General features: G+C 43.0%; 1 protein-coding gene across 23 annotated transcripts in view; it reads left to right on the top strand.

The window, feature by feature from the left end:
* The window catches only part of LOC105472675 (RUNX family transcription factor 1), a 1100727-nt gene extending 1080339 nt beyond the window's left edge, over positions 1-20388 (top strand). For all 23 annotated transcript variants that reach the window (XM_071095679.1, XM_071095683.1, XM_071095678.1 and 20 more), the window contains 2 exons: positions 8685-8846; positions 15589-20388. In XM_071095679.1, the coding sequence (XP_070951780.1) occupies positions 8685-8846; positions 15589-16064 (638 nt within the window). In that variant the 3' untranslated portion in view covers positions 16065-20388. The remainder of the gene's footprint in view (positions 1-8684; positions 8847-15588) is intronic.
* The last annotated feature ends 3530 nt before the right edge of the window (positions 20389-23918 follow it).

The following is a 23918-nucleotide window of genomic DNA, read 5'->3' as shown; positions in this document are numbered from 1 at the left end:
GGATCCAGAGCTGGTGCTGACTGACTCATGTTGTCATGGGATTTCAATGATATAGCAACAGTGTGCTGAGCCGGTGTCTGCTACCTGGGGGTACCTGTAGTAGGAATAGGTGACTAATCATCTTTACTTGTGCTGTGCCGGAGCTTTGCTCCCTGCTGCAGAGGCCAGAGGAAACACTGCTTCTCAAAGACAGTGGAACTTTCAGGGAAATGTCCCTTTCAGAGCAGAGTCACCCACCCCCAGGGACTCTGAAAGGCCCTGATATCACATACCTCTGAAAGGTGATGCTGGGAAGCATCTGGGGTCACCTCCTTTGCCTGCAGGGGAGCCTAGCCCTTTCTTCCCAGGGGTCGCAGACAGTGAGATGCAAACCACCACTGGGGCTCGCCCTAACACATCACCCTGGAAACTGACTCACATCTCTGAGTCCTGAGTCACATCCTGTTGTGTGTTCTGAGGTCTCCAAGAGGGCATTACACCAGCTCCCCATGACTGAGGTGAACTTGGAGGGAACCCTGGGAACGTCCCTACCTTCCTCCAGGCTGCAGGAGGGAAAAAATTCCTCCAGGGAAATAACCAGGGCTGCCCCTTGGGTTTATATGTTCACCAAGCAGATTTGGGTTTTTCAAAAATAGATGGTAGAAGAACCCTGTGGCCTATGTGACTTTTATTTTTAAATAGCTCTGAGAGATGACTGAAAGACCTGGCATTTTAAAGATGTCAGCCACATAACCAAGAAGGGGCTTTCTAACTATAACCTTCTCCAGGCCCAGGATGAAGGAGGGTGTTCAAGGGGTGCTTCTGAGGGTGGGTATTTAAAAGACCCTAGAGTGGACAGTCAGAGGAGGGTCAGGAGGGGTCTCTATCCATCTTCTCCCAGCGCCTGTGGGGAGCATGAGGACAAAGAGGGATGTTTTGAACTTTTCAAAGAACAAGATTTTTTGTTTCATTGATTTTCTCTAATACTTTCCTGTATTTAATTTCACTGGTTCCTAGTCTAATTTTTATTACTTCTCTTCTGCTTGCTTGAGGTCCGTATTGCTTTTTTTCCTCCAGTCTCCTGAAGCAGAAGCTTCAGTGACTAATTCTGGATCTTTCTCTTCTAATATACGTATTCAATGCTATAAATTTCCCTCTAAGCACTGCTCTGTCTGCATCCAAAAATTGTAATAAGTTGTATTTTCATTTAGTTCAAAACACTTTTTAATTTCTATTGAGACTTTTTATTTGACCCATGGCTAATGTAGAAGTATGTTGTTTAATCTCCAAATATTTGGAGATTTTCCAGTTATCTATTATTGGCTTTTTAGTTTAAATCCATGTGATCTGAGAAAATACTTTGTATGCTTTCTACACTTTTAAGGATCTTAAAGTGTGTTTTGTAGCCCAGAATATGGCTTATCTTGGTGAATGTACCATGTGAGCTGAAGAATATGTATTCTGCTGTTAGACAGTATATTCCATAAATGTTAATTAGATCAAGTTGACTGGTAGTACCGTTTAGGTCAACTGTGTCTTAATTTTCTGCCTGCTTGATGTATCAATTACTGAAAGATGGTTGTTGAAGTCTCCAATTGTTATAGCATATTTACCTATTTCTCCTTGTAGTTCTATCAGTTTTTGCCTCATGTTTTTTGACACTCAGTTTTTAGATGGACATATATTAAAGATGATGTCTTCTTAGAGAATTCACCCACATTATCATCATGTAATTCCCTTCTTTATCCCTGAAAATTGTCCTTCCTCTGAAGTCAGCTTTGTATAAAATTAATATAGCTGCTCTAGCTTTCTTTCAATCAGTGTTAGCATGGTGTATCTTTTTCCATCCCTTTACTTGTAATCTGTGTGAATATTTTTATTTAAAATAGGTCCCTTGTAGATAATATGTAGTTGGGTCTTATTTTTAATCCACACTGACAATCTCTGTCTTTAAATTGGTGCATTTAGGGTATTCATATTTAACCTAATTATTAATATAACTGGAGTAGTATCAATCATATTTATAACTTTTATATTTGTTGCACCTGATTCTTCCCCCCCCATCTTTTTCTACCTTTTATAGGTTTAAACATCTTATACGATTCCGTTTTATCTCCTGTTAGCATATCAATTATTCTTTTTTAAAAATGTTTTTAGTTATTGCCCTGGAGTTTGAAAAGTACATGTATAACTAATCTACATCTAGCATCAAATAACACTGTACCACTTCTTCCTTCCTATCATTACTGCCTTTTATTTCATTTGTCCACATGCTACAATCACCCAATACCTTGTTACTATTATTGTAAAGTTATCTTTCAGATGAGTTAAGAAAAATAAAACTTAATTTTACTTTTAAGGATGTTAAAGTGTGTTTTGTAGCCCAGAATATGGCTTATCTTGGTTCATTGTACCTTAATATAGTACTTTTCTAATGCTCTTCCTTTTTTATGCACTTCTTTCTAACGTTTCTCATAGGGCAGGTCAGCTGGCAATGAATTATTCCAGTTTTGTCGGAAAATATCCTTATTTCTTTGAATTTGAAGGATAATGTTGCTGGATGCAGAATTATAGTTTGGTAGCTTTTTGGTTGCAACACTTTATTTATTCTGCTTTCTGTTTGCATGGTTTCTGAAGAGAAAGATGATGTAATTCTTATCCTTGTTTCTCTAAGGGTAAGGTGTTGGCTTTTTCCTCTCTCTGGCTTCTTTCAAGATTTTCTCTTCTTTTTGGTTTTCTGCAGTTTAAATACGATATGCCTGGGTGTAGATTTGGTATTTATTATGCTTGATGTTCTCTGATCTTTCTGGATCTGTGGTTTGGTATCTGTCATTAATTTTGGAAAACTCGTAGCCATTAATACTTCAAATATTTCTTCCAATGTTTTCTTTTTCTTCTCCATCTGGTATTCCAGTTACACCTTTTGAAACTTTCTCACAGTTCTTAGATGTTCTTTTTCCTCTTTATCTTTTTGTTTGGTAAGTTTCTGTATCTTCGAGTTCATTGGTTCTTTCCTTTGTCATGTCCTGTCTACTAAATAAGCCATTCCTCATTTCTGTTAGGGTGCTTTTGGTTTTTAGAATTTCCTTTTGAGTGTTAAGAGTTTCAGGCCGGGCACGGTGGCTCACGCCTGCAATCCCAGCACTTTGGAAGGCCAAGGTGGGTGGATCACCTGAGGTCAGGAGTTCAAACCAACCTGGCCAACATGGTGAAACCCTGTCTCTACTAAAAATACAAAAAAAAAAAAAAAATAGCCAGGCGTGGCGGCAGGTGCCTGTAATCCCAGCTACTCAGGAGGCTGAGGAGGAGAATCGCTTGAACCCAGGAGGTGGAGGTTGCAGTAAGCCGAGATTGCGCCACTGCACTCCAGCGTGGGCTACAGAGTGAGACTCTGTCTCAAAAAAAAAAAAAAAAGTTTCCATCTCCCGGCCTACATTATCCATCTCTTCTTGCACGTTGTCTTCTTTTTCCATTAGAGCCATTAACATGTTAATCATTGTTAAATTCCCTGTCTGGTAATTCCAAACTCTGTGTCACATCTGGGTCTGGTTCTGATGCTTGCTTTGTCTCTTCAGACTGTGTTTTTTCTTGCCTTTCTTGTAATTTTTAATTGAAAGTTTAATATGATTTATCAGGCAACAGGAACTTAGGCCTTTAGTGTGAGTTATTATTTTCATGTACCTAAGAGTTGGGCTGTATTTAATGTTTGCAGAAGGTACCAGAGACTTCAAATTCCTCTAGTGTCCTTGTTTTTGTCTCCCATGTTATCTGTGAGCTTCTCTATGAACTCCTCCTTAAATAGTCAATCTACTGAAGCTCTTTCAGCCATAACCCACTGTTATTATAATATATTGGATCCTGGGAGAATCTGGTGGAGTTCCTGAATGAAAAACCCACAACAGTGCACTTCCTCCTGAAAGTGTAGCCCCCAGGAGTGTCTTACTCTCACACCAGTCTGTACTCAGCCTCTAGCAATCTGTCAAAATCACCATTAAGTGTTCCCGTCAGTTTATGAATTCAGAAATTCTGCTCCCAGCAAGCAGACCTCACTGTGATTCTCTATGTTTGCCTGCTTCTCAAAATTTGGGGTGGCAGTTTGCCCTGCAACTTCAGCTTTCCATTGGACTTAAGAAAAGTCATGGATTTTCAGTTTGTTCAGCATTTTTTCTTATAAAAACAAGAGTGATGACTCTCAAGCTCTTTACATTTTGGAACTGAAACTAGAAGCAGCAGGACATTCTGATATGAATTATTTAAAAGGGTCACTGTTGACTCTAGAGACATTTTAATATTGCTGCATCAAAAGATAAAAGCACTCTCCTTTCTTCTAGTGTGATATATGCCATGTACACCTCTGAGCTCACCACTAACTTCAACTCTACCTTATCCCTAACTTCCCATTTCAAATGGAAGGGAATGGGGTTCGAGGATGTGAAAAGGGGTCCCTGTTTTACCCATTATTTGATGATTAAAAAGCTGAAAATAACCTATCACAAAATGGCCTCAGTAAAGTGGCTGCATCAGACATCATTTAGCCTGGAAAACCAGTATGCAGAAAGGCTTAAATTTAACTTTTTGAATCCAGTATTATTTATTTATTTATTTATTTATTTAAGACGAAGTCTAGCTCTGTCACCCAGGCTGGAGTGCAGTGGCGCAATCTCGGCTCACTGCAAGCTCCACCTCCCAGGTTCACGCCATTCTCCTGCCTCAGCCTCCCGAATAGCTGGGACTACAGGTGCCCGCCACCACGCCCAGCTAATTTTTTGTATTTTTAGTAGAGACGGGGTTTCACCATTAGCCAGGATGGTCTCGATCTCCTGACCTCATGATCCACCCACCTCAGCCTCCCAAAGTGCTGGGATTACAGGCAGGAGCCACCACGCCTGGCCCTGAATCCAGTATTTTTTAATGGAAACATGAGTTGGTTGAGATACTGAGTTCCTGCCTTCTCCATCCTAATCCCAAATTTCCAAACTCCTTCCCCCTTTACCATTTAATCTCCTGAGCCCAGCTCCTCTCCAGCCTGAAGAGTGTGTCTGTCAAGACTTTAGCTGTGAACAAAACACTGTTACTTGAGCCTTATCCTGGAGCAAATGTGTGTGGTCTCACCAATGAACGTCAGATAAGTCCCTTGGCATGGATTTCTCTTTTTAGAAATATCATCATAAAGGTTACTCAGACTTATTGAGCATTTACTATGGCCAGAAATTGTAATACTTGCTTTCCATATAGTTTATCTCACTTATTCCTATTACTCTTTGAAGTCAGAATTCTAACTATGAACCAGAGAAAATAAGTGACCTGCCTAAGGTCATCCAGTTGGTTTATGGTGAAGACAGGATGCAAACTGAAATTTGTCTGTGATTTAAGTTCGGTGCTTTCCCTAGTCTCCTCCTCTCAGAGGCAGAACATAAGCATGTAATAGATACCACTAGGGTTCTTGTTTCTACCTTGGGAACAGCTGTTTGCAAGTCCAAATTAGGCAGCTAATCTAGCAGTTAGCCCAGATACAGCCCTGAGGCACCCCAGTAGCTGTAACTCCCAGAAGGCAGGAACCTTCCATTCACTAGTGAGTCCCCAAGACAGTGGCCCAAGTGAAGCCAAAATGTTTGTTGGAAATATGAGTGAATAAAAAAGTAATTTCATGAACATATGAATGAATACATGAATGAATGAAGCAACACCCAGTATAATGATTACTGCAACAGGAAGATGCCTTTCCAAGCATCACAAGGTCCTGGGATCTTCACTGACTATAAGTGCCAGTGGGGCAGGGACCATATTGGTCTTATTCATCACTCTCCTACCAAGTAAATTAGCACATTCCTGGCACACTGTAAATGTTCAATATGCTTTTGTTCCTTTTGATGGACTCACTTATCAGAGGCAGCTCTTTCAAGAACAAGTAGCCCTGTGCTCTGGAGAATGATTTACAGTGGTTCTCTTCCTCAGCCCATGGCCTTTTCTGGATAACTCCCATCTTACTCCCCTCTACTTCCTCTTCCCAGAATACACCAATTTATTATTACAGGCACCACTCTTCACCCCATGTCTGATTCTTCCCTCACTCTGCTTAATGTACAAGTAAAACAAAGAAATACTGTGTAGGACCTATTGGAATTAGAATCCTGCTCTGTTACCATTGGAAAGGATTTAGGGATCATCTCCCTTCAGAGGTGAGAATAAGAAAGTCTAAGTGAGTAATCCAAGGTCACCCGGTTGCTCACCAGACAGAAAGACCCAGAGCCCACCTCTCCTGCCTGTTAGTCCAGTGCTCGGGTGGCCCGTGAGTTCGTGTTGGCCCTGTCAGACCAAAGACAGTAATGAATATTAAACCCAGAATGCACCATAGTATCAGGCCTTTTTTGTTTTTGTTTTCTATTAGTAACACACGCAGAAGAGGCAGCAACTAAAACCCCAACATCAGAGGCTCACCATCCCCACCTTCTGGCCCACCACTGGCAATGAACCCAAGCACAAGTCACTGTGGTCTCGTGAAAGAAAACTGATGTGGGGGGTTGGGTGGGCTTCAGGGTGTTTATTGCCATCTCCCCCTCCAACACCTGAAAAGCTAAGTTATGGTGTGAAGTCAGAAAATGTGGAATCTGCAACCCTGTCTTTTAAAAAAAAAAAAAAAAAACTCATAGAACTTGGACTTTAATCATAAAGATTTTACCAAAGCATATTTTTTAAAGGCTGTGAAATATTATGCAACGTTTGCATGGTTTAATTATGAGTTTAGAAAAGCCTAGCACAACTTTTTCACTACAGTAAAACATGACAGAGCATGAATCATGGCATAATACTTTATGCTTAGTGTGGCTTTAGACACGGGGTTAGAGGTGTGAGGCTGTCTACACAACAAGGCATGAATTACTCTACCGCAATTCACGCCCTGGGGGGCTTTCCGACAATTCTGAAACCTCTTTTGTTTGCTTTTAAAATGATTAAAATATTGGAGTACTCTATATTCACTTAGTAAACGTGTGTATCTAGTATATACGCATGACTTACACAAAATATCTAAGTATATGGGTTTTTTTTCATTTGGAGTAAAATACCTGCAGTAGCATGGGAATACTGAACAGTCTGCTATTTCTGTTTGCCTTTAGTTATTGGAAACACTGTTAGCTGTAAGATTACACAGGAGCTTCAGCCAAGGTTGAACATTTATTTTCTGCTGAGTTTAAAATGGACCAGCTCTTTTGTTCCTTGCCACCTCTTTAAATCCTCTACAATTTGGAATAAAATGAAGACCTTTCTTTAATATTAGATTTCAGGGATTCCACGCTAAACTATTTGCCCAGGAACTACCAGGTTTTTTAAACTTAAAAAATCAGTTATTTTCATGCACACACAAAAAAGAAAGAAATGAATCAGTATGAGGGAGGGAGGAAGGGAGGCTGTCAGGAGAATACTGGGGAGGAAGATTTGGGTCTCCAAATGTCTGATTCTGTTATCCACTGTGGCAGCTTCAGAGAGATAAACAGAAAAGCAAATGTGAACTGCTGGAAATGAAAAGCCCCTGTAGGAAGCAGATCTGAATATTTTATAATGAGTAGAAATAGCTCATTTCTTTGTGTCCTGACCTATCCAGAACTTATACCCAGTATTGGAAAGAAGCCTCCTCTTCCTACACTGCTACTTGCAGGATCATGAAGCTCTGGCTATGAAGACCCCTGGGAGTTATGGTAGTTCACTGTTATCTTTGTCCACAAAGGTGGGACATAAAGAGAAAATTAATGTTTAACTCCAAAGAAGTTAAAACTCTTCTAGTGGGACAGTGTCCAATTTAAATTTCCTTACACATTTGCCTAAGAATAGAGCTGGCTTTCCTCCTCCTTTTCATCTGCAAACAGTATGATGCTTCTGAAAATTAAGACTCCTTTGAACACTGGAGTCAAATTGACAAAATCCATTCTGTCTAAATCTTTTGAAGTCAGACTTTTGTCTCTTTCCTATCCCAGGCCTCTTATAATGGCAACCTATAAAATACCTGCTAAAAACCCTGACTTTTAAAAGTTGCAAACTTGAAGTCCTGAAAAGGAACAGAAGGCCTGGGCTGATAGGGCCAGTTCTACTGCTGGGTTTGTGAACTAGTCATTAGACCTCATTGCCAGCTTCCCAGCCAGACCTTCTTTCCTGTCATCCTTGGGAGAGAATTCGCCTTAATATAAAACATTTACCAGCCCATGGAATACTTTCTGCCAAAGGTAAAGGTATTAAAAAAAAAAAAAAAAAAAAAGCCCCAAACTCCACATTCTTACCGAACACAGATAAGTGATCCCCTGAGTTTATAAAATGTTTCTGATGATGATCATTCTAATTATTGGCAAAGCTGAAATCATCTCAGCAGTCATGAGATACCTGAAGTTCTCAAGTGCTGCATTTCAACAGTGTGGACATTAACACTCCTACCTTGAAAGTGTAATCCATTTCTCTCATCATTGTTAGCATGATTCAATAAAACCTTTGGAAGGAATAGGTGTCAGGTGAAAATCTCCAAGAATCCAGTCTCTTTTGGAGGGAAATAATCCAACAGAGGCAGATACTTGGACTTGAGTAGGCTTATTAAACCCTGGTACATAGGCCACATACATGTATGTGACATATTTGAACAAAGGCCACTCGTTTCTTATTAAAAGACATTTTTAAAATTCCACCCCACTTTACATATAATTGACCTTTCTGATTCTCTTCAGATACAAGGCAGATCCAGCCATCCCCACCGTGGTCCTATGATCAGTCCTACCAATACCTGGGATCCATTGCCTCTCCTTCTGTGCACCCAGCAACGCCCATTTCACCTGGACGTGCCAGCGGCATGACAACCCTCTCTGCAGAACTTTCCAGTCGACTCTCAAGTAAGCCACTTGAAAACACATTCTTTGCAGCTGAGCTGAGGTGGAAGGTCCGGGAGACTAGAGGTGCATGAAGGAGTTGGCAGAACATTATTAAAAATTGAGTAAAACATGGTTTCAAGACAAGGTGACCTATCTCTAAGTCCCATGCCCATGCACTGATTTTGTTGGATACTTAGGAGGCAGAGATTGTGGATGTGAAGGCAGAAGTGGCTTGGAGAAGTAGGTTCCTTAGACATTCTAAAGTTGTTCACATTTGGCAAGAAAGGATGGTGACTGAAGGGTTAAGAACAATATAAAAAGCCAAAGTAGTCAACTGTTAGGACTCATTATTCCAAATGAATTCTGGACTGATGGGACTGGTCCATGTGGTGGTGGTAAATTTTCACAGATCACATGGACAGCACACGGGGGTACCTGTGGAATGGGAAGTAAATACAGCCACCCCTCGGTATCCATGGAGAACTGGTTCCAAGATCCCCCATGGATACCAAAATCCATGGATGCTCAAGTCCCTCATATAAAATGGTATAATATTTATATATAACTTATATATATCCTGCCATATATTTAAATCATTCCTAGATTACTCATAATACCTAATAAAATGTAAATGCTACGTAAATACTTGTTTTAGTGTACTGTTTAGGGAATGACAAGGAGAAAAGTCTGTATATGTCTAATACAGACACAACCATCCTTTTTTAAAATAGTATTTTTTGATCTATGGTTGGTTAAATAGATGCAGAACTCATGGATATAGAAAACCAACTGTATACCCCAAATTAGACATTTCCAACTAAGCGCTGTTCATATAGAGGCTAGAGGAACAGAGTGAAAAACTCAGGTGTCATGGTTAGCATAATTGTTGTTAATATGAGCTCATTAAGTATTAGTCATTTAACCTATGAGCCCTTTGGGCTTGGCACTCACCTTTGCTCGTGGGCAGGGAAATCAGAGTTACAGAGAAAAATTCCTTTGTTGAAGGCAAAAGAAGAAACTTAGTGTTTGGGGCTTTGAAATTGGAGCTGCACCAAACTGTGAAAATGCTTCAGAGAACTTCAGTGTTATGATGCCTGCAAACACCCTTGCATGTGTGTTTGGGGGAGGGGGTGGGTCTTGCTTTTCAGCTCTTGGGATCAGATTATAGCAGATTAGGGGACAGGCACAGGGGCAGTGGAGTCATGTCTGCCATTTTAAATGTTGTGTAATGTTGTGTTTTCCAGACAGTTGTGATTACTTCAGGTTTCATCAGATGCCTTAGCTGCTTCTCAGAGCTTCACAACAGCAGTACTATTGACATCTGGGGCCAAATAATCCTTTGTTGGGGGAGTCTGTCCTGAGCATTGGAGAATATTTAGCAGCATCCTTGGCCTCTAGATGCCAATAGTATCCTGCTCACCCCAGTTAGGACAATAAAAAATGTTTCCAGACATTGCCAAGTGTCCCAAGGGGCAAAACTGCCCCCAGGTGAGAACCGTTGCCTTCCAGTATTCTTGGGTGCTACAGTAAAATAGGAAAGCCAACTTCAGTGCTCGGTTTTCACATTACTTTTGGCCATTAATGCCAATATTTTCATGGTACATGCTGCTCTAAGGCATTGAGAGAGTAGCACAGGTATCATGGCATCTTGTTTAGGTTGTGGTTTCTAGAAGCTTATCCCTCAAGAACAAAGGCACTTGTCAGCTTTTACTGATTCTTCTCAGTGCACCCACTGGCTGTGGTCTTCATCTGAAATAATGCCTGTTCTCCTTTGAATGTTCCTGCTATAGGTCTGTCCTTTGGAATTTATTACGTAAGTCTTTTGACTTGGTCATCACCCAAGATCAGCACCTTATAGTCCAAGAACCGTGGGGGCCAACTCCTCCAGCTGACTGGTGCTCAGGTGGACGGGTGACTTTTTAAATAAAAGGAATGAGTAACATGTGCACTGCAAAGTCCCATATCACAGTTACATTTGTGAACACCCTGGACTTCAATCACCCAAGGCGTAAGGGAGAACATTTTATGCCATGGGAGTGTGAAGCAGATAAAAACCATGTCCCATTTCAGAACCCAAGAATGATTCTTTTCTTCTTGGAGGGAGGACAGAATTCCAGATGAGCTTTCACAGTGGCACAGAACAGTATGGGAGACTGCTCTTCAATTTGGCAGAACTCCCTCTGAGAAATCAAGCCTGGAGCACAGGCCTGAAAAGTGTTGTCATAAACCTGGAGGCAGGAGGGGGGTGGAATACATAAAAGGAAAGTGGCTGCCTGGCCGACAGCTTTGAGAACCTGACACTGCTCTGTGGCTGCTTTGCCTTTTAATCCAGCCCGACCGCTTTGTGCTCTGCCCCTCTTCCCGGCCCCAGCCCCACCTGGGCTTCCTTCTGCACTGGGGACTTGGACTCTGTCTGTCTCTCTCTCTATCCTTTGCAGACAGACTCCACACCTTGTCTGAAAAGAGTTGTCATCTAGAGGTTTACTTTTCTTTTTTTCTTTTTCAAAAAAAAATTAATGTTTAGCTGCCAACCTGGGCGACAGACAGCATGCATTAATCTGAGTCATGCAAAAGCTCCTTTTAAGGCAGCCATTACCTGCTCAGGTTGTTTAATCCTCTGGGGGCAGTGGGAGGGGCCCTGGAGCGAGGCTGCTTTCATCCATGTCAAGCTGGAGAGCGAAGACGTGAGCCGTCATGGCAAATATTTAGCCCCATCAATGGGAAAACACTTCCAGCCAAAATACCTGGACCTCCTAAGCCCCAGATTTCCTACTCTTAAAAACTCCCTGTGAATATCAGGGGTCCCCAACTCCTCCCACCCTGCTGCTCAATCAGGGGACACCAGGCCAGCCAAAAGGACAAAAGAGCTATGGCTGGATGGGTGAATTGTGCAGACTGATGGGTCTGAATAAGGGATCTGAGACAAGACACAAAGATGAAAAGCAACATTTGAACACAGCATTTGAATCTGAGCATATCTAGAGGGCCTAAGGTATTTTATTATCAAAATGTGTGTAAAAAAGATAGTTTGACCAAATGGATGGTCTTTTGTAGTATGACATTGCTCATGTGTACACAGAAGGATCACAGGCAGCATTTCAGCTCTTTGTTTTGGATGTTCTGCCCACAAGTGAAAGAACTATTTTCCCCCAACAGCTGAGACCGTAACATCATTCCAGTACTTATGTCCATGACAAATCACGGACTCACTCCGGATTCCAGTAACTTGGTACCATCACCACGTTACCATGTAATAGTTGGAACCTACCAGCAGAGCATGTCCAGACATTGCTGTAAAACAGGGTGACCTTTCATTCATTTTCCAGTGGATTCACCTTTTTGTCTCAGGGCAAATGAAGCAAGAGGAATAATGGGCAGAGTCATTTATTTGTGTCCGGAGTATTGCATCAGATGACAACAAACTGACTGTATTTGCCTAATGCTTTTCCTCCTGTCCCAGCTTCTCCGTAGACTCTCTAAATCTAAATGGAAAAATGGAGTAAAGCTTCCTGTTAACTCTCAAACATGTCACAGCTCTCCATGTCAGCAAAAACAAGTGACACAGGGCTTGCTCACAGATGGCCCCAACAAGCGGGCAGGGATGAACCCTGTGGAATGAGGTGTGGCCTGGCTCGAGAACTGACTAGAGTGTGGCCAAGGAAGGGCAGCCTCAGAACCACTGTCCGTTTACAACTTTTTCCCTGCCCACATGTCTGCCTGGCTTTGAAAAGATTAACAGGAGTGTTTGTTTGAAAGTCAGACTCCTGGTTTCCTCATTAGTGAAGGGATCTGCTACAGACTTGGGCTGTTTCTATCAACTTTAATTACCTCTCTGATGAGGAGTGTATCCCCTCATCACACTCACCCCAAAGGTACAGAGGAGTTCATTTTTAAAAATGTGTTAGGGCAATAAAAGACCATTAGAGGGAGGGAGGATGGGGTGTGGAAGAGACGAGTGAGCGAGAGAAAGAGAGAGAGAGAAAAAAAACACACTAGCTCTCCCTGCTGGAATAATAGGCTTGAAATATGAGGAAGTTGATCAACTGCCGATGCCTTCCAAAAACAGATTAATCCACCTTGGTAGCTTTCCTTTCAGAGCAAGCTTTTGGCTCTGTCAACTTTCTCTATCAGCCTGAACTCAAAAGGACACAGGCCACATGCCATCTGAGCTTAAGAGTTATTTTGTGTGTTGATCTGAGAACTTCACATTTTAAAACAACGAATTCATGTTTCTACCGTTTGTTGCTGTCTGTGGATTTGCTGATATAAAGAGGAGAGTCCTAGCCTGGTCATTTAATGAATAATTCTGAGGAACGTGAACTACTCCAGGGTGCCCTCCTGCATCTGCAGTGGTGGTTCTCAGCTGGGGTGACTTTGCTTCCCTCACCCCACCCTCAGGATATCTGGCAATGTCTGGAGACATTCTGAGTTGTCACAAGAGGGGAGGGGGATGCTACTAGCATCTACTGGGTAAAGCAGAGATGCTTCCAAACATCCTACAATGAACAAGACAGCCCTCCTCCACCCCAACAAATCATGATCTGGCCCAAAATGTCAACAGTGTCACAGCTGAGAAACTCTGATCTTCAGACATAGGGAACCCTGCCTAGTACACAAATCCTCCATAGTTCCCAAGGGCGGCCTGTAGGTAAGAAAAATGCAGACAGAGTCAGTGAACCACAGGACAGCGCTAAAGCCAGTTGGTGAAACTGTAAATGCATAATCCTAACAAAATAATGCACAGTCGTAACAAAGTGAGTTTTAGAGACAAAGCTTTACAACTTCTGGTAAAATGTCCTCATGTGCAAAAAACAGAGTAGATAAATCAAGGTCCTACATCTACTTGTGTTGACAAACCAGTGAAGTGCGTAATAGAGAATACCAGGTGAACTCAAGGCTATACTGTTTCTAAAATTGTGGAACTAGTACAAAGGTAGATATGGAGAGGAGGAGTGGTAATGATATTCCCTGACATTCGCTCAACAGTTGCTACTGAGCCATACATTCACTTAAATACTAGGAAATTATCAATTTTTCAACTGTTGAAGGCCTATGAAAATGGCAGTTTTCTATCATTCAACCTAAATACTATGTGTAATGTATTATTATATATTAATAGTGTTATCATATATTATGTATAACATATTATGTTAGTAACATATTTATGCATCCATTACATTATTATATAGTGTCAAATTATCATTTGTTATATTAATATCACAGATTAGGCTTATATTATTATTGGTATGTTAATATATTGATCAAATAGAGGGTCAGCAAACTTTTTTCTGTGAGGGGCCAAAGAATAAATATTTTAGGGCTGGGTGCAGTGGTTCAGGCCTGTAATCTCAGCACTTCAGGAGGCTGAGGCAGGTGGATAACTTGAGGTCAGGAGTTCAAGACCTGCCTGGCCAGCGTAGTGAAATCTTGTCTCTACTAAAAATACAAAAATTGGCCAGGCCTGGTGGTGGGCACCTGTAATCCCAGCTACTCAAGAGGCTGAGGCAGGAGAACTGCTTGAGCCCAAGAGGTGGTGGGTGCAGTGAGCCAAGATCACACCACTGCACTCCAGCCTTGGTGACAAAGTGAGACTCTGTCTCAAAAAAAAAGAATATTTGCTCTGTGGCCCCTGCAGTCTCTATACTGACCACTTGACTTTACAGCAGTGGCTCTAAAGCAGCCATAGGCAGTACATGAAAGAATGAGTGAGGATGTGTTCCAAAGTACGGATGGACACTGAAGTTTGAACTTCCTGTCATTTTAACAGGTCAGGAAGTGTTCTTTTTTGCATTTTCAACCATTTAAAAAAAGTAAAAGGCATTCTTACCTACTGGGACATGCAACAACTGGGGGCAGCGAGATTTGGCTGGCAGGCTGCAGTTTGCCAACCCTGGGATTATATGAACATGTTATATATGTTATACATATTATAGTATATACTATTGCACATTACATCTATACTATACCTACTATATTATGCTATACTACATCATTTCATGTCATATTACATGATATTCTATATTACTGTATTATATTACTGTACATTATACCATCCTCCTGGGCAGTAGCATTCTCCTGGTCCCCGTCCTGCTGGGCATGGAATTCTGGGTGACCTCATCTTTTTTGGGTGGCAGATTCTGGGTAGAAACCCTCTCCCTGGGCAGTAGCATCCTGGGTGTCCCCCATCCTCCCAGGCCTAGCATCCTGGGTGGCCCCCCTCCTCTCAGAGGTGGCATCCTGGGTGGTCCCTGTCCTCCCGGGTGGTGGCATCCTGGGTGGTCTCTGCCCTCCCAGGCGTAGAATCCTGGGTGGTCCCCCTCCTCTCGGAGGTGGCATCCTGAGTGGTCCCCATCTTCTTGGGAGGTGGCATCCTGGGTGCTCTCCATCCTCCCAGATGGTAGCATCCTGGGTGATCCCTGTCTTCTCAGGAGGTGGCATCCTGAGTGGTCCCCGTCCTTCTGGGCATAGCATCCTGGGTGGTCCCCATACTTCTGGGAGGTGACACGCTGGGTGATCCCCGTCATCTCAGCAGGTGGCATCCTGGGTGGTCCCTGTCCCCCTGGGTATAGCATCCTGGGTGATCCTCGTCCTCTTGGGAGGTAGCATCCTGGGTGGTCTGCGTCCTCCCCAGCAGTAGCATCCTGGGTGGCTTCCCATCCTCCTAGGCGGTATCATCCTGGGTAGCCCCCCGTGGCAGAGGGAAGAGCTGTGGCCTCCACAACCCCCCACTCACTCCCGCTCCGTTCTCTTGCCCTCCCGGCAGCGGCACCCGACCTGACGGCCTTCAGCGACCCGCGCCAGTTCCCCGCGCTGCCCTCCATCTCTGACCCCCGCATGCACTACCCAGGCGCCTTCACCTACTCCCCGACGCCAGTCACCTCGGGCATCGGCATCGGCATGTCGGCCATGGGCTCGGCCACGCGCTACCACACCTACCTGCCGCCGCCCTACCCCGGCTCGTCGCAAGCGCAGGGCGGCCCATTCCAAGCCAGCTCGCCCTCCTACCACCTGTACTACGGCGCCTCGGCCGGCTCCTACCAGTTCTCCATGGTGGGCGGCGAGCGCTCGCCGCCGCGCATCCTGCCGCCCTGCACCAACGCCTCCACCGGCTCCGCGCTGCTCAACCCCAGCCTCCCGAACCAGAGCGACGTGGTGGAGGCCGAGGGCAGCCACAGCAACTCCCCCACCAACATGGCGCCCGCCGCGCGCCTGGAGGAGGCCGTGTGGAGGCCCTACTGAGGCGCCAGGCCCGGCCCGGCTCGGCCCCGCGGGGCGTCGCCTCCTCCTCCGGGCGCCCTGGCCTCCTGTTCCCGACAAGCCTGGCGGGGCCCCGGGCCCGGCCACAGTCCTGGGGCCGAGGGCGCCCGACGGCCAGACGGCCACGAGCTCGCTGTAGGTCAGGCCCGCGCAGCCTCCGGCACCCGGAAGCCCACGCCGCCGCCGCCGCCGTCCGCCGGCGCCCCGGTCCTCGCGGAGGTGGCCGAGCCGACGCACCTCGAGGGTGTCCACCTGCCCCAGCACCCAGGGGACGCGCTGGAAAGCAAACAGGAAGATTCCCGGAGGGAAACTGTGAATGCTTCTGTTTTAGCAATGCTGTGAATAAAAAGAAAGATTTTATACCCTTGACTTAACTTTTTAACCAAGTTGTTTATTCCAAAGAGTGTGGAATTTTGGTTGGGCTGGGGGGAGAGGGGGGATGCAACTCGCCCTGTTTGGCATCTAATTCTTATTTTTAATTTTTCCGCACCTTATCAATTGCAAAATGCGTATTTGCATTTGGGTGGTTTTTATTTTTATATACGTATATATAAATATATATAAATTGAGCTTGCTTCTTTCTTGCTTTGACCATGGAAAGAAATATGATTCCCTTTTCTGTTAAGTTTTATTTAACTTTTCTTTTGGACTTTTGGGTAGTTGTTGTTTTTGAGAAACAGCTACAGCTTTGGGTCATTTTTAACTACTGTATTCCCACAAGGAATCCCCAGATATTTATGTATCTTGATGTTCAGACATTTATGTGTTGATACTTTTTTAATTATTTAAATGTACTTATATTAAGAAAAATATCAAGTACTACATTTTTTTTTTGTTCTTGATAGTAGCCAAAGTTAAATGTATCACATTGAAGAAGGCTAGAAAAAAAGGATGAGTAATGTGATCACTTGGTTATCCAGAAGTATTGTTTACATTAAACTCCCTTTCATGTTAATCAAACAAGTGGGTAGCTCACACAGCAATGTTTTTAATAGGATTTTTAGACACTGAGGGTCACTCCAAGGATCAGAAATATGGAATTTTCTGCCAGGCTTACCAAGGGTCTCATATCTAACCTCCTCCTTAAAACAGAGAAGGTCAATCTAGTTCCAGAGGGTTGAGGCAGGTGCCAGTAATTACATCTTTGGAGAGGATTCGATTTCTGTCCAGGGATTTGCTCACCCCAAGGTCATCTGATAATTTCACAGATGCTGTGTAACAGAACACAGCCAAAGTAAACTGTGTAGGGGAGCCACATTTACATAGGAACCAAATCAATGAATTTAGGGGCTACAATTGTAGCAATTTAGGGGCGCACCAGAGGCAGGCCTCAAGGAGCCAATTTCCCTCTGTGTGCCTCAGTGGAGACAAGTGGGAAAACATGGTCCCACCTGTGCAAGACCCCCTGTCCTGTGCTGCTCACTCAACAACATCTTTGTGTTGCTTTTACCAGGCTGAGACCCTACCCTATGTGGTATGTGGACTTTTACCTGTGCACCAGTGTGACAGGAAAGATTCATGTCACTGCTGTCCGTGGCTACAATTCAAAGGTATCCAATGTCACTGTAAATTTTATGGCACTATTTTTATTGGAGGATTTGGTCAGAATGCAGTTGTTGTACAACTCATAAACCCTAACTGCTGATTTTGACATATGTGTGCTCCAAATGATCTGGTGGTTATTTAACGTACCTCTTAAAATTTGTTGAAACGATTTCAGGTCAACTCTGAAGAGTATTTGAAAGCAGGACTTCAGAACAGTGTTTGCTTTTTATTTTGTAAATTTAAGCATTCAAATTAGACAAATCTTTGGCTGCAGGCAGCAAAAAACAGCTGGACTTATTTAAAACAACTTGTTTTTGAGTTTTCTTATATATATATTGATTATTTGTTTTACACACATGCAGTAGCACTTTGGTAAGAGTTAAAGAGTAAAGCAGCTTATGTTGTCAGATCATTCTTATCTAGAGAAGAGCTATAGCAGATCTCAGAGAAACTCGGAATATATTCACTTTCATTTTCCACAGGATTCCCTCCACAACTCAGTTCCATCTATTATTCCATATTACATTTCTGCAGCTAAATTACCATAAAATGTCAGCAAATGTAAAAATTTAATTTCTGAAAAGGACCATTAGCCCATTTCCCCCAAATTGAACGTAAATGTTCTTTTCAGCACATGTTGCCATGTCTGACCTGCAAAAATCCTGGAGAAAAATGAAGGAAAAAATTATGTTTTTCAGTTTAATTCTGTTACCTGAAGATATTCCAACTCAAAACCAGCCTCACACTCTGATTAGATAATCTTTCACGTTGAACCTTTACTCTCAAAGCCATGTGTGGAGAGGGCTTGTCACTATTGTAGGCTCACTGATTTGGTCATTTAGAGTTTCACAGACTCTTACCAGCATACATAGTATTTAAGTGTTTCAAAAAAAAAAACTAGACCTTAGTTGTTTTGGAGATAGGTCTCACGCAACACATTGTGTGTGTGTGTGTGTGTGTGTGTGTGTGTGTGTGTGTGTGTGAAAAATTGCATTCATTGACTTCAGGTAGATTAAGGTATCTTTTTATTCATTGCCCTCAGGAAAGTTAAGGTATCAATGAGACCCTCAGGCCAACCATATAATAACTGCATGTGTCTGGTCCAGGAGAAGTATTGAATAAGCCATTTCTACTGCTTACTCATGTCCCTATTTATGATTTCAACATGGACACATATTTCAGTTCTGTTTTTCTCACTATCTGAAAATACATTTCCCTCCATCTCTTCCCCCCAGTATCTCCCTCTTTTTCTCTCTTCCTCTGTCTTCCAAACCCCATTTTCTTTCTCCTCATTTTCCCATGTTCTCTTAAGGAGATAGCACATACCCCCACCCAGTACCAAATTTCAGAACACAAGAAGGTCCAGTTCTTCCCCCTTCACATAAAGGAACATGGTGAGTCAGCCTTTCTCCTGTTTATGGGTTTCTTCCAGCAGAGCAGAGACATTGCCAACCATATTGGATCTGCTTGCTGTCCAAACGCAGCAACAAAAGCTTTCCTGGGCGAATCACAATCAGTGAGTAAATAGACAGCCTTTCTGCTGCCTCGAGTTTTTGTACAGATAAACAGAAATGCTCTGATTAGAAAGGAAATGAATGGTTCCACTCAAATGTCCTGCAATTTAGGATTGCAGATTTCTGCCTTGAAATACCTGTTTCCTTGGGACATTCCGTCCTGGTGATTTTTATTTTTGTTGGTTTTTATTTTTGGGGGGAATGACATGTTTGGGTCTTTTATACATGAAAATTTGTTTGACAATGATCTCACAAAACATTTTTTACATCTGAACAAAATGCCTTTTTGTTTACCCTAGTGTATACATTTGTTTTGGGATTTTTGTGTGTTTGTTGGGAATTTTGTTTTTAGCCAGGTCAGTATTGATGAGGCTGATCATTTGGCTCTTTTTTTTTCTTCCAGAAGAGTTGCATCAACAAAGTTAATTGTATTTATGTGTGTAAATAGATTAAGCTTCATTATAAAATATTGTTAATGCCTATAACTTTTTTTTCCATTTTTTTGTGTGTGTTTCTAAGGACTTTTTCTTAGGTTTGCTAAATACTGTAGGGAAAAAAAATGCTTCTTTCTACTTTGTTTATTTTAGACTTTAAAATGAGCTACTTCTTATTCACTTTTGTAAACAGCTAATAGCATGGTTCCAATTTTTTTTAAGTTCACTTTTTTTGTTCTGGGGAAATGAATGTGCAAAAAAGAAAAAGAACTGTTGGTTATTTGTGTTACTCTGGATGTATAAAAATCAATGGAAAAAAATAAACTTTCAAATTGAAATGACGGTATAACACATCTATTGAAAAAGCAACGGGAGATGTGGTCCTATTTAAACCAGCCCCCACCTAGGGTCTACTTGTGTGGCAATTATTGGGTTTAGTAACAGAACATCCTGCAAATTCATGCATGGGCTTCTTTCTCCCTGGTACAAACGTATCAAACGCTTCCTAAAGGGGAACTGTCAAGCTCGTGTCTTCAGCCAGATGACATGAGAGAATACCCCAGAAACCCCTCTCCCAAGTGTTTCTAGATAGCACAGGAGAGCAGGCACTCCACTGTACACAGTCCATGGTACCCAGTCGAGTGGGCCACCTCCCCTCTCCTGGGAGCATTCACCGTGCCCAGCCTGTGCAGGGCAGCTGGACTGCTGCTGTTCAGGAGCCACCAGAGCCTTCCTCTCTTTGTACCACAGTTTCTTCTGTAAATCCAGTGTTCTAATCAGTGTGAATGGCAAATAAACAGTTTGACAAGTACATACACCATATCCAATTGGTTTTGTCTTTCTCTGAGATGGAGGGCTGGGAAACCGAGTAAAGCCCACTGCACACACACTAGAAAGATAACTCCGGTGAAAAGTTTCAGGCTGAAGCTATGCCCTCACCCCCAGTACTCCCAGCACACCCTGGCTTCTTGAAGGCACAAGGGCCTGGAGAAGGCACAGGCTCCCAGGGTTGCTTCTCTGCATATGAAAGAGCACTGAAGCATGTTTTAAAAAATAATAACAATAAAGAAACTAAAAAAGGGTTACATGAGACTAGCAAACACAAAGTGGAAAGAGTGTATGTTCAACCTAAGACCAGGCATCTTCATCTGCCTTCATTGCTGTGTACATTACAGGAGTCAGGCTTAGGTAGTGGTTGGGAGTTTTTTAAAAGAAATACTTCTCTCACCGCCACCCCTGTGCGAAGTATCTTTAATATTTCAGTCTCAAGACTCTGGGTTCAACTCAAGGTATCTTCCCACCAAGAATTACTGTCTAAAGTTTCTTCCACTCTGTCATGCTGTCTCATGGGACCTCATAACTGATAGAAGAAAATCTTCAGCTGAATGAAATTTAAAGGAATTTAATTGAGCAATGAACAATTTGCGAATCCGGCAGCCCCCCAGGATCACAGCAGATTCACGGAGACTCTGGGGTGCCTCGTGATCAGAACAAATTTATAGACCGAAAAGGTAAAGTGACGTACAGGAATCGGAAGTGAGGTACAGACACAGTGAGATTGGTTACAGCTTGGCATTGGCCTTATTTGAACGCAGTTTGAACATTCAGCAGTCTATGAGTGGTTGAATTATGGCCGCTGGGATTGGCCAACCCTCCGCTATTGTTACAGGTGCATACTATTAAGTTAGGTTTTTAATTTTGTCTGACCATTAAGCTAGGTTACAGTTCATCCACAGGACTCAAATCTAGAAATATGGAGTCCTTCTCAGGCCATATTTAGTTTGCTTTAACATTGATCTTAAGTGGTCCGCAGGATGACCACACAAAAAATGTCAGGAACCAAAGTGGGGTCAGCATGAAAGGATGTGACCTGGAAGTCACGGCTCCTGAGCACAGGTAGGAAATAGGGGTAGGATCAGGCTGTACATGGACGTGGCCATGCACAAAGAAGAAGACAAGCTTGTCAGGGAGATGTTGATTGCCACATCTGTAGCCAGTTGTTAAACCAAACGTTCATGTCAGAGATTTCGTACCTTCCGAAGAGCTCAAGTTATTTCAGAGAAGAAACCTAGGCCTGAAGAAGAAAACAACAAACATTTGCGCTTTGATGTTGACCTGGATCGCCTGGCTGAAGTAGCGTTTGTTAGATCTCTCTTCCAGAAAGTTACCCTTTTATCTCCCCCCACTTTTCACTGTCCGCTTTGGAAGGAAGTTACGAGGCACAGTCCCACTTAGGAAATGTGGAGTTATGCTCTCGTTTCCTTCAGGAGGTAGGAGTCCTTGGCTGAGGACACTAGAACACCCCCCAACCCGATGGCCTCATGCCTTATGGGAAACAGAGCCCAGGTGTCCTCCGTGTGAAGGCTCTCTCTGCTCCAGAGAGGGCAGGCAGCTCCTCTCCCTGCTAAGGTGCACCAATACCTGCCCCCACCCTTCTCCAGCCTAGAGGATCCAAAAGTTCAGAATGTTCAGTGTTCTAGAAGCAGCTCCATGTTGCCCAGTCACTTTGGGCCGTCTCTGTATAAGGCCAAGCTTTCACACCCGCATTCCACCCACCCTCCACCCACCCTCCAATAATGTAGACAAAGTCCCCACCAGAGTTTCCCAGTGTGGCTCAGGATTCCAAGAAGTCACCACCATTTCTTGGGGGTAGGGGGAAAGAACTGGCTGAGCTTTATAACCTCACAGAATTCCCCACATCTTTATTCAAAATGAGCCCACCCTGTGGTCATGACAATTCTTACCTGGGTTCCCGGAATCCTAAATCCCAGAATCTAAAGGGAACTCAGAGATGAATAAATGCAACCCGCCCTCAGATGTATAAATGCTTCTCCCCAGCCCTTGGGGTTTCTCGGCAGACAGCTTTGCCTCCCTCCTGACTGATATAATAGAACTAAGTTCTCATGTTCGTTTTTTTTTCGGAGGGAGAGGCGATGGCATGGAATGTGTTTCCTGGCCCAGTGGGAGGAGTGTGAGTTGTGCGACAAATTTTAATATTGGAAATTAAATTTTGCATACCTCAAATTCTCCTTCTAGTTTCAATTTCATTGATGCTTTGTTAATGAATTAATTAATGTTTTGAAAGTGTTTTGAACCTAAAAGTCTTACATGCCTACAAAGTACGATTATTTGTTATTACGAATAATTGCATGCAGACCCTTTTTCCTCTCACCTCAGTGATTCTGTGAGGCTTTCTGCAGACAACTAAAAGCAGCAATGTTTTGCTTACAGAATGGCTGCCTTTCATCAAAAGCTTATTCTCGCAGTCATTCACATATTAATTCATTTACTCATCTATTTGTTGAATGATGGGCACTGGGGAACTGAGGATAGTCATAATCCATGAACCAGGCAGACAGACAAGGCCAAGTTTATGGACCAGGCTTTTACAAGGACCCCACACTTACTTTACGGTTCTGCTACCTTCATCTTAATTTTTTTTTTTTTTTATTTTGAGATGGAGTCTCATTCTATTTCCCAGGCCGGAGTGCAATGATGCAATCTTGGCTCACTGCAACCTCCACCTCGCAGGTTCAAGTGATTCTCCTGCCTCAGCCTCCCGAGTAGCTGGAATTACAGGCGCGCACCACCACGCACAGCTGATTTTTGTATTTTTAGTAGAGACAGGGTTTCGCCATGTTGGCCAGGCTGGTCTCGAACTCCTGACCTCGCGATCCGCCTGCCTCGGCCTCCCAAAGTGTTGGGATTACAGGCATAAGCCACCGCGCCTGGCCCATCTTGAAATTCTTAATAGTTTCTTTAACAAGAGTCCCTGAATTCTTATTTTGCACAAGGCCCACAAATTATACAGACAGTCTTACAGACAGGTAAACAGACCACCAAAGTATAGTATGGGGCTATAACATAGGTATAAAAAACTCCAGAAAGGTACTAGTGAAACTTAACCTGAACAAGTTGGGGAGGACTTTAATAAAAAGGTGACATTTGCTTTCAAAAGACAGATGGAGGTTTTCATGCCAAAAAAGGAGAACTGTAATCTGTACAGAAGGAGGGTGTGAACCAATTACACACATTTTTTCCTAGAAACCATGGTACGATGACCAGGTTGACACTGAGGTTGAAGCTCTTTGCATATGCACTTCAGGAGAAATGTATGAAAGTGTGAGGAGATGCAAATTAAGAAACACTACAACTAAGCAAGCTGAAAATAATTGTATCTGAAGGGTGATAAAGGGCCAGTTCTCAGAGATATTTCTGTCCAACATTATGTGTACACACTTACATATGGACATAACATACGCATGTGCATACACACATGCACACACTGTTAGGTCCACTGCTTAGAGCACCAGGCCGATAAGGCCAGGGTCATCTTGAGTCAT

Source organism: Macaca nemestrina, chromosome 4, assembly GCF_043159975.1.
Source record: "Macaca nemestrina isolate mMacNem1 chromosome 4, mMacNem.hap1, whole genome shotgun sequence".
Classification (NCBI taxonomy): domain Eukaryota; kingdom Metazoa; phylum Chordata; class Mammalia; order Primates; family Cercopithecidae; genus Macaca; species Macaca nemestrina.
This window is presented reverse-complemented; position numbering and strand designations above follow the sequence as displayed.